General features: G+C 36.4%; 2 protein-coding genes across 2 annotated transcripts in view; one reads left to right on the forward strand and one right to left on the reverse strand.

Moving 5' to 3' along the window:
• si:ch211-197n1.2 (EF-hand calcium-binding domain-containing protein 6) overlaps positions 1-13,354 on the reverse strand; it is a 43,975-nt gene extending 30,621 nt beyond the window's left edge. The window contains exons 1-9 of the mRNA XM_048197471.1: positions 11,484-13,354; positions 10,638-10,723; positions 6,842-6,942; positions 6,690-6,767; positions 6,421-6,564; positions 2,516-2,653; positions 2,254-2,387; positions 1,635-1,777; positions 1,353-1,549 (exon numbers count right to left, since the gene is read on the reverse strand). Coding sequence (XP_048053428.1) covers positions 1,353-1,549; positions 1,635-1,777; positions 2,254-2,387; positions 2,516-2,653; positions 6,421-6,564; positions 6,690-6,767; positions 6,842-6,942; positions 10,638-10,723; positions 11,484-11,802 — 1,340 coding nt within the window. The 5' untranslated portion in view covers positions 11,803-13,354. The remainder of the gene's footprint in view (positions 1-1,352; positions 1,550-1,634; positions 1,778-2,253; positions 2,388-2,515; positions 2,654-6,420; positions 6,565-6,689; positions 6,768-6,841; positions 6,943-10,637; positions 10,724-11,483) is intronic.
• Positions 13,355-14,077: 723 nt separating this feature from the next.
• Positions 14,078-16,518, forward strand: slc25a4 (solute carrier family 25 member 4). The gene is made up of 4 exons (XM_048197472.1): positions 14,078-14,281; positions 15,086-15,572; positions 15,662-15,802; positions 15,905-16,518. The coding sequence occupies exons 1-4, from the start codon at positions 14,171-14,173 to the stop codon at positions 16,060-16,062; spliced, it is 897 nt and encodes a 298-aa protein (XP_048053429.1). The 5' UTR covers positions 14,078-14,170; the 3' UTR covers positions 16,063-16,518.
• Positions 16,519-16,780: the final 262 nt, after the last annotated feature.

Consider the following 16,780-nt stretch of genomic DNA (forward strand, 5'->3'; position numbering starts at 1 on the left):
TCAAACTCCATTGTTTCCTCCTTTTTATATAAATCTCATTTGTTTATTAAAAGACCTCTGAAGAACAGGCGAATCTCAACATAACACCGACTGTTACGTAACAGTCGGGGTGTACGCCCCCAATATTTGCATATGCCAGCCCACGTTTCCAACATTATAAAAGGCATTAGACAAGGGCAGCCAGTATTAACGTCTGGATGTGCACAACTAGATCATCAGACTAGGTAAGCAAGCAAGAACAATAGCGAAAAATGGCAGATGGAGCGATAATAACTGACATGATCCATGATAACATGATATTTTTAGTGATATTTGTAAATTGTCTTTCTAAATGTTTCGTTAGCATGTTGCTAATGTACTGTTAAATGTGGTTAAAGTTACCATCGGTTATTACTGTATTCACGGAGACAAGAGAGCCGTCGCTATTTTCATTTTTAAACACTTGCAGTCTGTATAATGCATAAACACAACTTTATTCTTTATAAATCTCTCCAACAGTGTAGCATTACCCATTAGCCACGGAGCACTATCAAACTCATTCAAAATCAGAAGTAAACAATATAACAGTATACAATACTCACATAATCCGACGCATGCATGCCGCATGCATGACGAACACTTTGTAAAGATCCATTTTGAGGGTTATATTAGCTGTGTAAACTTTGTTAAGGCACTGTTCAAGGCAAGCGCAAGCTCTGTGGGCGTGGACCACGGGATTTAAAGGGGCCGCAGCAACTTCACATACACATTCAGGGGACACCTTAGACTTATATTACATCTTTTAAAAACATAATCTAGGGCACCTTTAAGAATAAAACTCAAGGGTGTTGTAATTGAACCTGGAGAGATCAAAGCTCCATATGAATAAATATTAATCTGTTATGACAACTCTTGCAGTGTTTGGCATGGTAATGGGTATGACAATGTTGATATCTTTGGTCTTGGTGGAATAGATCTGCTACGCTGCTGAAGGTTATTGCTGCTGCTTCTGAGCAAGTACGGGACTTGCTACTGCCAATACTTACACGACACTGCTGTGAGCAAGTAAGACATGCTGCTGCTGTACAATAAAGTGTAAATTAATTACCCATAGCAGATCTATACAGGTGGAGCTGGGGAAGGTGGAGGGTTTCTGAAAGCACACTGCACTGCTAAGGCAAATGCTGCTCATGTATTTCTAGATTGAGCGCGCAAGCTCATTGCCTACTGATACAGCAGGAACCAATCAGCTGTGTCCTATAGATAATGATGTGATTACGAGCAGGTTGAGTTAAAGGACCTATTACCCTGCGCCATCTAGAGTTTCATGTCAGAACTTTGTATTTAGGATGTTGCTATGTTGTAAATCTGACCGGTGTTTTGGGTTGGAGATGATCTTGTGAGTTATGCCATCTGAACTTCTGTCCTGAAAGGTGCGCAGGAAGTTCAAGTACTGCACGCAGCCCTTTTTAAGCTTCAGACCACACCGAGATAGAAACAGACCCAGGTGCTCTCTCTTCAGATGCAGGCCGAACTTCCCTAACACCTGCAGAAAGTCTGCACCCCTCACCTGCAAACAATAAATCAAAGTGTGATATCAATATGGTAAACATATTGGTACCATCCTGTTTTTGAAGTCCAGTGCTGTTTATTACCTTCCCGAAGCTCTCGGGATCAAGTTGATCAAACTCTGTTTTCATCTTCTGAACTCCTTCCCTGAATCTATCCTTCAGCCATGTTTCTATGGCGATAGATGTGTGACGCTCCTCTTCTGCCTTAGAGAGTGTCCTAGCAGGAGCTGCAGTGAAGAGGGAGGCATGACAGAAAATTATGTATTAGATGAACATGAACACTGTTTGATGACGGGTCAGGATTAATTTACTAATCTTCTGATTAGTTCAAATTAGACCAAGCAAAGTCTAAATCATTTTTAGTACCATAAAGAAACAGGACCACAGCACCCTCTATAGGTTGACTGTTACTCAAATGCACATCAATATAAAGCAAAATGAAACTGCTATAATTTTTTCCAAAGTCTGTCCTTCTGCTTCTGCAGACAGCCAATACTATTGATCTATAACAATTTCAATGAACAACTTTAGTATAATAATAATTCAACTTCTGTTTACTTTCACTATTGACTGTGATTGGACTACTCTTTCGATAAATTTGATTAATGATCATTTTGTAACTGACAGATGAGAATACTTTATAAAGCAGAAAAAATTAGCTCATAAAACAAATTCTATATTATTAGCTAACAGGTAACTTTACCTTTTGTCTCCTCAGCTTTAGCATTAATGGAAGGCTGATAGTTTTTCTCATTGTTTGGTTCAATCCTTCTGCTCAATCCCAATTTCTTCAGAAAAACAGTCCGTTTAACTGCTCCAAGTCCATCCACATCTAGCCTGTTTAAAAAAAAAACATTATTTATTGAATTTTTTAATAGAAAATTCTATTCTAAAAAAAAAATCTCTGCATGTGATTTGATGGTATGTTTCATATATAATGCATGCACAAGATAATAAATTCAAACCTTTTCCATAATTTTTCAAAATCAGGATCTTTCAAGTGAAGTTTGAGCTTATTGAGAATATTTCTGAACTCTGGGGCAGAAATCCAGCTTTCAGTAAAATTGTCTGACTTGCACAAAACCTCTACACAATCCAGAAACCTGCAGTGGAGAAATGGGTTCACAATCAGGGCAAACAGCAACTCGGAAGCTTATGTTTTCATGTGTATGCACTATTGTTTGAAAGTTTTGGGATCAGTAAGATTTATTAATGTTTTTGAAGGAAAACTTTTATGCTCACCATGTCTGCATTTATTTGACCAAAATACAGTAAAATCAGTAATACTGTTATTATATTACCATATATTAATATTGTGAAATATTTTGATATATTTTTAGAAGTAATTTATTTCTGTGCAAAGCTACATTTTCAGAAATCATTATAATATGATAAAAAATATATAATATATATAAAAAAGACCTAAATTTTTTTTAATGGTATATGCTGTGACAGCATTATCTTTAAATGTTCAAAATATTGACATACTGAAAATCATTTATTTATTTATTTACTTATTTATTTTTTCACTATATTGAAGACATTAAACATTTAAATAGACAAGCAACTAAAATAAAATAAAAAAATAAATTTCACAAGTTAAAAGCATAGTTTTGATAGTAGTAGCACATAGTTTATTATACTTTTTCCCCCTAAAACAATTTTGTAAGTTACCAAAATAAATAGTTATAGATCATAAACATGCTTAACATGCTTAACAATTTTTATTTGAGTGTGAGTGTGAGTGTGTGTGTGTGTGTGTGTGTGTGTGTGTGTGTGTGTGTGTGTGTGTGTGTGTGTGTGTGCACTGTCAATCATACATGTGAGGAGGAAGAAAGCAAGAGCTTAAATGCTTCTCTATTACGTCCCTTCATCTCTTTTACTTATCTTTTCTTTCTATTTTCAACCTTTTTGGACCCATAAATCTGCCTTTTGCGCATTTTTTATCTGTGCCACATTTCTCTTCTTTTCCTGTTGCTCTTTCATCTTTATCCCTCTCTTGCTGTCTTTTTATTCAGTCTTTTTTCTTTCCCTCATCCTATCTTTACCATCTCTCACTTGGACACTCATAATCAATGTGTCTGTAAGAAAGAGAGGGAAAATGTATGAGATTAGTCACAGAGATTTCTTTTTTTTTTTTTTTTTGCTCACGGCTGGAGTGTGTCTTGGTCTGACCAGCAATCAGTACGACACACACACACACACCAACCAAACTTTCGCACTCTTGCACACTCCCTCTACAACCTCATTGTACTTCCATTGCTGCTTTAAACAGTTAGATACAATAGTAGCAGTAGTACAGACAGGGAGAAACAGAGGGGGTGGCAGAGCAGTAAGCTGCTTTCCTGATCATCCTTTTGCTTTCTGTTCACCCTGAGCACAAGACGTGCTCTGAGCTGCTCTCTCACTCCCTGCTGGTGAACTTTTGAGCGTGAGCAATTCACATTATCTGTTTCTGAATCATCATGTCTTTCTAAAGTATGTTTGTGTGATGACTTCTGTTTTGTTTTGTTTACAGTTTAGATTCAATAATCATCATACAGTGACCCCAAAATGTATTTGTAGACTTACGCTTAGACTTTAGCTACACTTAAAATATCTGAATGTCTGAATGATACAAAATATTGAACCAAATGGCATCTATGAATGATGCTAGATCAATGGTTCTCAACCAGGGGGCCAGGAATGACTACTCAGTTAACAGGGAACATTCTCAGAACGTTTGGATAACATTCTGTCAAAGTTCTCTTAAAGTTATGAACAAACATTCTTCCAGTAACGTTAATAGAATGTTCATATAAAATGATCTGGTCTTTAATAATGTTCTCAAAATTTTATCACAAAAAACATTATACATCATTGCGAAATGATAAAATGTAAGAAAACCTCCAGAGGGGGACCCAAGTCTTAAAACTATTTAAAGCTAGTCATATTAATATAATCTTAATTAAAATGCTACAAAACAGACATTTCTAAGAATAATATACTTCTTTTGAGCCACAGGTGGCCTAGCAGAGTAACCACATGTAGTTCATAACTGGGCGTGTTTGACAACAATAAAGTAGCCTTTATATATAATGCAATATTGCATTCTTGCTGTTGTTCTGAATACCAGCAGAAGTAATCACAGCACACAAAGCATCTGGACCAACAGCACAAATCAAACAAGAAAGTGTATGCTTCTATACAACCGTTCAATAAACATGAAGTTAACTTACACTTTAGACACAATATTTTAAACGCATTCTTGCGTTTTTCTCCACCAACGAAAATAGTTCCAATCAAAGCAAAACTAGAATTGTGTGTCAAGCAACTGCTAGTAGTCTAAGCAGTATGTTTTTTTTCCTGAATGTATCTCTTAAACGAATCAGTTGAGTGAATGATTCAAAGGGCCTATTTTAATGATCTAAAGTGCATGGTCTGAAGCGCATGGCGCAAGTGCACTTAAGGCATTTCCGAATCTACTTTTGAAAGTTTAACTACGAGAAAAATGGTTGGCGCGCCCGGCGCATGGTCTAAAAGGGTTGTCCTTATTCTCTTAATGAGTAATAAGTGTGTTTTGGCCGTAACATTCAATCAACCAATCAGAGTCTCATCTCTCATTCCCTTTAAAAGCCAGTTGTGCTTGCGCCATGGCGAATTCGCTATTTACATGGCGGAATTTGCAAGCGGAAAAACGAAAAACTGAATGCTTCTCTAGTGGGGAAATGGATCTGCTCACGAGGTTGCGCACGAGCAGACCATCTACGGGAAAAGCTGAATTCCACCAAAGCATTTTTATCTTTATGCACACAATAATAATCTTTTACATAGTAATCCTATTATTTTTAATATTTGCCATGTTTGTGTGCTGCTGCGTGTCCCTGTGTGTGTAATAAGCAGAGTGTAAGCACATTGTGCACCCGCCTATAGGCACACATTACTTTAAATAACAAAAAAAAATATCGACCAGGTTTCATTTGGTCAATGGCACAGTCTATTTCAGTTACCTCAAAATTGCAATGTCCCAAGCCGCCAAGAATGCACATGAACCCACCTCGTTTTCAGACCAGCATGCCCATGGACACACAAATGGGCTAAAATGCATTTGCTATTTAAACAAAGTGGCGCAACTGCTTTGATAACTGCTTCGGGCTGACACTAGCAAAAAACACTTTGTATCTGGCGCTGCATTGCTGCCACTCACTTGCTGCCACATACTGGCGTAACAATATAACCTGCAGAAAGAGCCATTGGAAAGCACTGACAAGTGGAGTGAAACAAACAGAGTTAAATCAACTCTGCTCAGAGTACATATGGTCCCTCTCTAAATAAAAGTAACACTGAAGCAGAGTTAAAGTTAATGAGATAATTAAGCGATTAATTAAGTGATGATTGAGCGTTAGTGATGAACACCTGCTGTTAACAAGCAGAATCAATGAAGAAAAGAGAAACATAAGAACTACAACTGACTTTAGCCACAGTTGTAGTCACATTAACTTTAACTCTGCTTCAGCATTGCCTTAACATTATTTAGAGATGGACCATATGTACTCCGAGCAGAGCTGATTTAACTCTGGTGATTTTGCTGTGCAGCCCTCTAGGAGCGCCGCTTAGCAAATCAAACATAAGGATGAAAACCTTTTTTTAAAACATTAGCCCATAGCCTATATAGCCTATATATATAAAAAATTTTTTTTTTTTTTGCTTGAAACGTTTTCTTTAATTATTAATTTCTGTTTATTGATGTTGATTTTTATTTTGATATAGAATTTTGATATTTTAATTTCCACTTTCGACGAGATAACAACAAAGAATACATTCAATATGACATTCTACTCAAGTTAACGACCAAAAATACTTTAGAGTGTCAGGACTGCAGAGATCTCACCTGTTGCGTGCAGGTCCTCTCAGCAAGGCGAGTGTCTGAGGAATTGTAAGAGGACCTGCAGGGTTACTTTTATTGGTGCTTGGGTCTTTCAGGGCACCGTAAAACTCCTCAAAACTGATAAGCACTTGGTCAGAGAGGTGCAGACTACACAGAAAAAGCAAGGCAGGATTTTTTTTTTTTTCAATATATGTATCTCGAAACACTACTAATTAGACAATGAACAACATAACTTTTATTTTGAGAGTTGTTAGAGCATTGTCATTACTTACCGGAATAGAAGGTCTTTCAGCTGTTTAGCTGTGACAGGCTGCCTCAGGAACTTTGTGAGGATTTCAAGTAAAACAGATCTTGGAAAAGAACAAACCATAAGAAAATGGAAACGTTTTCTATACTGTACATCTGTGTGTGTCTGTGTTTTCACCTGTTGACCAGAGGTTTGCCATCAGGGTGGTTGTTCTTGAACATGATTTTGAGTGTCAGAGCTCCAGTAGTTTGAATACGCTCTTTTAGCTTATCTTCCAGCTTTAAAAGAAAGAAATTCGGTATATTAATTACACTGATGCAAAAACCAAAATAAACACATTTTTGATGCAAGATGTTATTTTCATATGTTTAAAGCAAAATTCACAAAGAAAAAAAAAATGTGTGTGTTTTACTTACTCTTTGCTGCTAATATGTTGCAGCTTGATTTTTACTTTTCTTTTCTGGACATTATTATACACACATTAAATGACACAAATAAAAGAAATGCATTCAAACAAATGATTTCTTTGTGAACTGTTTTTTTTTTTTTTTTTTTTTTTAGTGAATCAAAAACAAAGCACAACCAGGGTTGACAGATTTCCAAACAAATGATTCTTATGAGAATCAAAAACACATAGTGTGACCAATATAGTCAGATTCCTGAATAAAATACTCATATGAGTCAATCAATTCCTGAACAAATATTTCATTTGTAGGCTGTGTAGATAATCCAATGAAGGTGTGTGACTAGAATGAAAGATAATAATAGACATTTTAATCAACACAAGGAGTGATAGTATAACACAAGCCAAACATAATGTTAACACAAGATGAAGAACAGAGGAGAACTGAAGGCTTAAATACACAGAGGAAGGTAATTAACGTAACAGGAAACAGGTGACACTAATTAGCGACTATGGCAACTAATGAATGACTAGAACTACAACAAAACAATGACATTGAAAACTCAGGGTATGTTTATACAACAATGATGTACTAAAAACGGAAAGTTATAGGTCTATATTTATTTATTTTATTTTTTTTATAAATAATTTGACAAATCATGAATTGAAAAACACTGGTCTGTTTGTTTTTTTATTCACTACAAAGAACCAGCTTGTTAGAATAATTCTGTCATGATCATGTTCTGTTTTGTCTTGTCTAGCAATGTTGCCAAGTATGCAGTTTTCCCACAGAATTGAGCTACTTTAACAACACGTTGCCGCGGGTTGTTTTTCATGTCTGCAGGTTGAAGCAACCCCAAATAACATGATATTTAGCCCCTGGGATGCACTGAAACATGTATCCCAGCTACTCTGCAGCGTTTTCAAAAGTCTCCATTATCTATGGTTGAAAATGCCGGAGTAGTGTAAACGACAGACGTAACCATAGCAAAAGTTATGCACTTTAAAATGAAAATGCACTAGTGGAAACGGGATCTTAGGGGCTGTTTACATGACACTGCATTTTGGCTGTTAATTTACATGACAACGGCGTTTTGGGGGCCTGAAAATCACAGTGAATGTTTTTGAAAACAAAACCATTATCTTCTCTGTGTAAACTACAAAAATGTGAATTTGTGAAAACTGTGACATCATGCGAACGTGTATTATTAAGTGTACATTCAATAGGTGCGTAGTGTTTCTTTACCAAGTGACATCGCCAACTACTGGTCTGGCATGCATAATACAGCATTTTTAGTCACTTTCGCAGATCTGTGTGAACTGGGATCGTTTTGATAATGTTGTCATCTGTACGCGAAAAACGTAAAGGTGAAACACTTTAGTACTCTTTTCTGCAGTATATATGTTGCAGATATGTTGATTTTTTTTTTTATTTCCTCCCTGGGGATTACTCATATTTCTGCAAAAACATAGACTGATCATTCTAGACTCTGTGTAATATCTGAGATATCATATTTCCATGTAATATTAATGTAGGCCTACATGTAGGATATCACGCAGATTCATTTGAAAACTGCACTAACTGAAAGATTTTAAAGTACGCCTTCTGAATGTATTAAATATGATGAGTGACAGCATTTCAAGCTTCTTTTGTGAGCGGGATGGGATGGAGGGGTTGAGTGTTCATCCATACACCCACTCTGACTCTTGTGACGGGTGTGTGTGTGTGTGTACCCCCACTGTGTGACTAAGGCAGCTCTCGTGACCAGGCGGAGTATAGGGGGCCTGTGTGCTGGGTTCAGTCGGTCAGACAGACAGGACCCCAGGGATAAGACTGGCAGGGTTAATCACACACAACACCCCCTCCAGAAGACAGACACCTGCAGATTTGCAGGACTTTCTCTCTCACATGCCCATTTGCACATATACCCCCCGCCTTCTCCTCTTTATCACTCTTTGCTAATGTCTCTCCTGGGTAAACTCGGTTATACTTTGGTGTTAACCACTGAGCTGCAGCTGAGATTTTATCAGTTCTTGTGTTTTATTCTACATGAGCAGTAGCTTTCTTTCTCAATGGGATAATGTCAGGCTTTGATGTCAAAAGGAGGAACACAGGCCAGCAACACTCTCATTGAGAGGAAAGCACATGGGGATACTTGAGAATATGCCTGTATTAATGCATATTAAACTCTGTAGAATCACATTGTGCATGGAGACCTATGCAAACTTGTGCACAGTGGCTCCAAACCATATGTTAATTAAAATGCTTTTTTTTTAATTGCATTAAATAAAATATTAAACCAGGCTGCAACTCCAACCATTTTTTCTCAGCTCTAACTTCACTTGTCTTAGCCTTTTTTTTTGGCCATCATTTTTTACAAACTGGTCCACAGATGGAGTGGATGTATGAAGTCAGATGAACCTAAGTTCACACAGGTGTCCTAATATAGTAAGCACAGGTGGACTACATCACATTAATTATATATATTTTCAAAACTTTGGAATGATTTATATTTTGTATGTTTTTGTCCTCACCAATTATTTGATCAAACATACAGTAAAAACAATAATATTGCTAAATATACAGTTTAGAAGAACTGTTTTAATATATTTTAATTTACTCCTGTGATAGCAAAGCTGTATTTTCAGCAGTCATTACTCCAGTCTTTAGTATCACATCATACATTTTAATATACTGATTTGGTGTTAAATTATTATCAATTATTAGTGCTTAAAAATTAATAATGGCCCTTATTATCATCATCATCATCAATGAAAACAGTTTTTGCTGCTTAATATTTTTTTGTGGAAAAAGTGATACATTTTTTCAGCATTCTTTGATGAATAGACAAATTACTTCAAATTAATAATATTTCACAATATTACAGCTTGGTGAGCATAAGATACTTTAAAAAACATTTTAAAAAATCTTAAGTACTCCAAACTTTTGACCTTTAGTGTTTGTCTTTATTTACAGTAAACAGTATTAATAAGTATTAATAATATTTTATAATATAAAAGCTAACCATTTATTTAAATTAAATTATAGGCTACTTTGATATTTTATTATCAAACCTAATGATATTCATGTATTAAGTGTTCAAATACTGGTTCATAAATACTACTTTTGGGGCTACTGTATAAGACGCTGCATCTTTTAATCCAATAATCATAAACATATGATTACACAGTATGTCCCACTTTATATCCGATGTCTTTAACTACTATGTACTTACATTTAAATGAATCATTTGATACAATGCACTTATTGTGTACATGTTTTTACATTTACAATTCCTTCATATAATTACATATGTAAATAATTTCTGTAATTACATCTATAATTACACGTTTGACCTTCCCCTTACACCTGCACCCTTAAACCAGCCCATATCACAAAACCTGTCTTAACCTTACCTGTATACTACCTATAGCAGCAAAAGTGTTTTGCAATACAACATGAATACAATACATTGTACTTATTTTTTGATGCAAGTACATAGTAGTAGACACCTATATATATATTACACCTAATATAAATTGTGAAAAATAAGAAAATGTGTGTAATACCTGATCTGTCATCCATGGACCAGTGCTGGAGAATGTCAAATGAGAAACCCTACTAATGGATCGATTCTCTGATGCCTCCCTGTGACCTATACCAAACACACAAACCAGACAAGCATGCATACAAATTACTGTTTAATACATCCATTAGGCTCTTTACTTGAATGGGGGACCAAGGTAAATATCAAAAACTTTCCAAACTTTTTTGTCATGAAAATATCACAACAGAATTGTGTAAATTAAAAATATTTTTATATAAAATACATTTAAAAAAATATTTTATAGACCAGTACATGTTCCTGCGGGATACTGTTGCTCTAAATGCTGAAGTCTTTGAAACTAAACAAGGAGATACTCAAGTTCCACTGACCACTAGACAATTCATTCCTCTGATGAGACAGCGCCCTCCTGTGGTTGAAAACGTGACAGACTGAATATTTATGAAATTTACGAATTATGGTGGTTAAGCAGCAAGAACTGGTTTGCCTTTATTAATATATATATATGTATTATATATATATATATATATATATATATATATATCTGATCTTGGTATATATATATATTATATATACCAAGATCAGATTTTAATAACTGAAAGTTCAGTTAAATGTTTCTCGAAATGTTTTATTTGGTTGTATAGGCACTGTTGTGTTGAAAGATATATAGATGTTTTACAGTCAGCAATTTATTTGTCCTCTAATGCTGTTTCAGGAGCTGAAATGTTGATTTATCAAACAGCAGACAGACCTCCATAAATTCACACATTACCATTCCATTATCAGCAGCTGTAGGTGGTACAGCCCCTTTATACTAACAAACTGGAAAAATGTCAGACTAGTGACTCACGGAAGGCAAGTAGTTTGGCTTTATCCTGGTTGTGGATGACCTCGTCTCCCTCGGGGATTTGTTCTGGAATGTCTAATCCTCCCCTTTTTCCTTTCTCCATCAGAGAACTTCTATCACTTCTGCTGCTCTCACTGCGAAAAGCAGAATCCAGGCTCTCCGTCCCTGGAGACTGAGGTCTGGTTCCTCTTTGAGGCATCCAGCATCTCTGTTCTCTGCCGCAGTCTGTGGAAAAACCCCGGAGAGAGATGAGATCTGGATCTCCAAGTCTTGATGAAGGGTGTTGAATGGCCGGGAGCCGCACAGAAGCCACCGTGGACATCCTGACTGAAATGTTTAAGTCAACTCTCCTGGGAAGCCCTCTTCCAAAGTGCGTTACGCACTAAGAAAAGAGATTAAATTCGATCAATTACTCATCGAACTCAGCTCTAAAATAGCTTGAATGTCTAAAGTTCCGTGTAGTACAATGTTGAAAAACTTTTATGAGAGGAGATACTGTCTGCGTACTGTTTTATTACAGAAGAGAAGCCAAGTTGCTCTTAGCAACAGAAAGCGCTCGCGCCTAGGGTTGCAGGTTACAAGAACAAATCTTAAATGCGCGTGATGTTCATACAGGAGATCAGGAGAAATGCATTTAAATAAAGACATACTATCTTTCTTTCTTTCTTTCTTTCTTACTTAATGTAAATGTAATGAATCCTAACCCAATCCGTAAAAGAAAACGTTTAGCATTTTTAATTAAAGAATGGATTTATGTTTTCAAGTAAACCCACCACATACTTAGTAGTAATTTAACAAAATAAATAACAGAAACAAACACTTGGCGATCTCTGTTTGGCATGTTTATTAATTCTGGGCTTAATATTGCAGTTTCAAAGGAGAGAGAGTGAATAAAAATAAAAGAAAGTGAATAAAATAATTTTGTTCCTGTGACTGAGGACATTTGAGCTGATGTGTCATTAATTACAGTTCTGGCAACCAATCAAATTCTCATTGTGTTGCAAAGAAGAGTCTCCCACATTGTTTAAGTAACATTCAAAACCATTCAAGAAGAATACGGCTGTAGGCCAGGCAACAGACCTAACTAACAGACTGAGGGAGAGAAAAAAAAAATGGGGTAGTGGTTTCAAATATCTAAAACTGCAATCAGAAAGAATGCGCTGTAACCACACAGAGCCTACCATCCAAACTTTGAAGTTGTAGCCTATATTTGTTGGTTATAGGCAGCAATTTTATATTTCAGCATTGTTCCTAAACGACAAGTATAATAATAATAATAATGAAAAAACTAAGCTTATTTTTCACTATGCAATAAATCAGTTTAGCATTAAACAGCTGCAGAAAACGTCCTATGCATTTTGGGACAGTCTGTCACGTGACACAGATGCGAGTGCAGGTCACTGGGAACTTCAAAGTGAAACTTATCGTAGACTATGTATAGGGTGAGATCAGCTAAATAAGATATAGCTAGTTCTTCAAGTAGCCTTGTTTCTTGATAAATTTTTAGGAGGCAAAAAATGCAACATTCCCTAATTGTTGCCAGTAAATTTGAGTGAAATGCAATGCCTAACGTTGTTCAGAAGCCTAAGATTATCATATTGAAATGAATTAGCATTTACAACGGTTGTGGCATCACACTCTTTGGGGGGAGTTTAAGCTTGTATTTGTGTTCCATCACAAATCTACCAAGAACTGTAATTTTGCAGTTTTCACCTTAATGTTACAGTGTATCTTGCATTTTAGGGCTACTGAAAATGCAAGGAAAAAAAAAAATGCTGCCTTAAATTCCTAAATAATCAGCTTGGATGTTTAAGTTAGTTCAACTCAAATTACATTAAACTGACTTAAAAAATGAGTTGAATCTTGTATAACTTATAAAAAAATGTTGAAAATTGCTTAACTTATTTTAATGAGTTCAAGCAATTTTAAAATCATGTCATAATTTATTGATCATATAATTTTTTACTGTGTAGAAACAATCCAGAGAATTAATTAAAAATTAATTAAAATATCACAATGAAAATTCAAATGATACCTTTAACACCAAACTTAAAGTAAACATTAATATAGACAACATTAACTGAATACATGGAACAAAATACATTAAAATATTGCAGATGTTGACTGGATTTACATTGACCTATGACATTTACAAATATTGATCAACTTTATCCTGGAAGTATAAATTGAATTTAGAATAGGCCTACATAATTTAGTAAACAAAATAGCTTTTACGATTTACTTTAATTTATTTCATATGCAGTAATATTCTTGTAAAACAATGCAAGGTTGTCAAAGTTCATGTGGTAAAATGGTTTCTCAATAATATATTATAAATTATAGAAAACCCTTTTTCAGCGGTAAAAAGAAAATATAAATCCGACAGTTATTTTGGTAATAGATGGTCTATGTAGGCTATGTGAGAACTTAAATCTGTCCTTTAAACGTCCCCAATTCCATGACCCAGGACATTAATGAACTTGCGCAAGACTCATGGCCTCTGACCCGGGATATTTATTCAGCTCTGAGTTTCTGTTTGGTCCCTCGTGGATCCATCATCTGCTCCTCTCGCGATAATGAGTCTGGATATATTGAGAGCAAACACGAGCACTCGTCCATTTGAAGGGGCGTCGCAGGGGTTCTTATAGGGTCCTTTGGTGGTGAGATTGTCTTCCAGGAGATAGGACATCATGTCTGACGCAGTAGTTAGCTTCTTGAAGGATTTCTTGGCCGGTGGTGTGGCCGCTGCCATCTCCAAGACAGCTGTGGCCCCCATTGAAAGAGTCAAACTGTTACTACAGGTACGTCTTAAAATCAGAATAAATAATCTCCGGATTTTAGCGAATATCCTCGTAAATAGCTTGAAAAAAGTTGCATGCAAGTCACAACTGCATACATTTAAATGAGGGTGCACTGAACTTGCATGGAAAGTTAGTTTAGCTCAAAAATGTTTAGGTAAAATTTGAATCAATTAATTAAACATAATAGACTAAACAGGAGAGTTTTGCGGATAATACAAAGGCCTATACAAATGATGGCGCTGTCCATGGTGCTGCTTTATAAAGCGTTACTGAGAACTGACAAAAAAAAAGTGTAATTTCAGCAAAGAGTAAGTTTAATTAATGTTTAATGTTGTTTGCTCATTTAAGTAGTGCTTTTCTCAAAAAAACAAAACAAAAAAAAAGTTAAAAAATAATAATAAATACATTTAAATATTTGACCTTGAAGACTTCCGTCACTCTTTCCGTCAGTGTTCATAAAGGCCAATCATGTGTGTTAAGATCGTGTCTACGAAGAGCAGCGATATTTGGTGTAAGTTTAAAGTTAAAAATAGTCTGGAAGCTGCAACCCAATACTTAAACCCCGCGCGCAAGTGGGGTGTGTGACGCCAAGTGCGGCTCGTGCACGTGTACAGACTGAACCCTAAGTGTAAAAATCACACTGTGAAGTTTTGTGGCTCACTTACACAGGATGATCATGCAACACTAACACGGAAATAAATTAAATCACAGCTCAAAAATCTATATCCCATAATTCACATGTGACCACAGTGATATCAAGTGTGCCTTCTTCCACTTACCAACTGAAACTGTGCTGCTTCACAGGTCCAGCATGCCAGCAAACAGATCACAGTCGAGACACAGTACAAAGGCATTGTCGACTGTGTAGTGAGAATTCCCAAAGAGCAGGGATTCCTGTCCTTCTGGAGAGGCAATCTCGCCAACGTCATCAGATACTTCCCCACACAAGCCCTCAACTTTGCCTTTAAGGACAAGTACAAGAAGATCTTCCTTGGAGGAGTGGACCAGAAGACCCAGTTCTGGCGTTGGTTCGCTGGTAATCTGGCCTCTGGCGGTGCCGCCGGTGCCACCTCTTTGTGCTTTGTCTACCCTCTTGATTTCGCCAGAACAAGGCTTGCTGCTGATATCGGCAAAGGCACAGCAGAGAGAGAGTTCACTGGTCTTGGGAACTGCATTGCCAAGATCTTCAAGTCTGATGGTTTAAAGGGTCTCTATCTTGGCTTCAATGTGTCTGTCCAGGGCATTATTATCTACAGAGCTGCTTACTTCGGTGTCTATGATACAGCTAAAGGTAAGCGACTATTGGGGAACATCTGACATGGATAAAATAAATCGCTTGTTAAATACAACTCCGTGACATTGCCGAACTCTATCACTTAGGTATGCTGCCAGACCCCAAGAACACGCACATTGTCATCAGCTGGATGATTGCCCAGACTGTCACAGCTGCCGCAGGTATCATTTCATATCCCTTCGACACCGTCAGACGTCGTATGATGATGCAGTCAGGACGCAAAGGAGGTAAGCCAAAGGATCGTGCAATTCTGGCACAAACTAATGTTTTATGTTCGATTCTAAAAACAGCTCGATGATCACTCTAACGCATATTTTTCTTTCTAAAAGCTGACATTATGTACAAGGGCACAATCGACTGTTGGAAAAAGATCACTAAGGATGAGGGTCCCAGAGCTTTCTTCAAGGGTGCCTGGTCCAATGTGCTCAGAGGCATGGGCGGCGCATTTGTGCTGGTTCTGTATGACGAGATCAAGAAGTACACATAAACATTCTCCATCCATCATGTCGATTCCATCAAAGGAACCCCTGAGCACTGTGTATGTCTTAATTGTGTAGAGTGTTAACAACCAGGGCGAAGTAGGGGAAGTGTACTTAGTCAAGCTGGCCCAGGGGTGGATTGTGATCATGTGATCGTAGGTGGCCACTGCACCCTCCACTCCTACACTTGTAAATATATTTAACTCTGCCTACTGCCCCTCAGTTTTAGATGACTTTCAGTCTGAGCAGATTTAAAGTTTTTTTTTTTTTTTTCTCATTTATTTATTTGAATCAATCCGTCATAACTCAGAGTCTACTTGTTCTACAGTGGCTCTTCTCTTCTGTAGCTAGCTGAACACTCCCAGACTGAAGCAAGTGGCTGTACACTGGAAAGCTGACTGTTCTTGTGGTTTATTACCACCTTATGTGTTCTTTTAATAAGAATAAAGCTGAAAATACTTGTTTGTTTCTGTTCTGGTTTCTTTCTTTGATATTATAACATTTCTCCCTGACAGATTTGATCACAATTTAAAAAAAAAAAAAAAAAAAAAAGTTGAAAGTTTTGTTACAGCTCAGTAATGGTAATGGACTCATATTGGCGTCATAGTTCAAATGCTTTCACAAACATTTAAATGAACAGAATTAATGAAGAAATCTGTTGAAATTTCATTATTCTCATATTATATCAAATACAGAATATATAGTGTTTGGGGTCAGTAAGACGTT

The sequence above is a fragment of the Megalobrama amblycephala genome, linkage group LG7, assembly GCF_018812025.1.
Source record: "Megalobrama amblycephala isolate DHTTF-2021 linkage group LG7, ASM1881202v1, whole genome shotgun sequence".
NCBI lineage: Eukaryota > Metazoa > Chordata > Actinopteri > Cypriniformes > Xenocyprididae > Megalobrama > Megalobrama amblycephala.

Excerpts from the sequence above, each read along its gene's own strand:
- slc25a4 (XM_048197472.1), top strand. The coding sequence starts at position 14,171 with ATGTCTGACGCAGTAGTTAGCTTCTTGAAGGATTTCTTGGCCGGTGGT. Across the intron at positions 14,282-15,085 it reads GAGTCAAACTGTTACTACAG|GTCCAGCATGCCAGCAAACA; the intron begins GTACGTCTTAAA and ends GCTGCTTCACAG. Across the intron at positions 15,803-15,904 it reads GCAGTCAGGACGCAAAGGAG|CTGACATTATGTACAAGGGC; the intron begins GTAAGCCAAAGG and ends TCTTTCTAAAAG.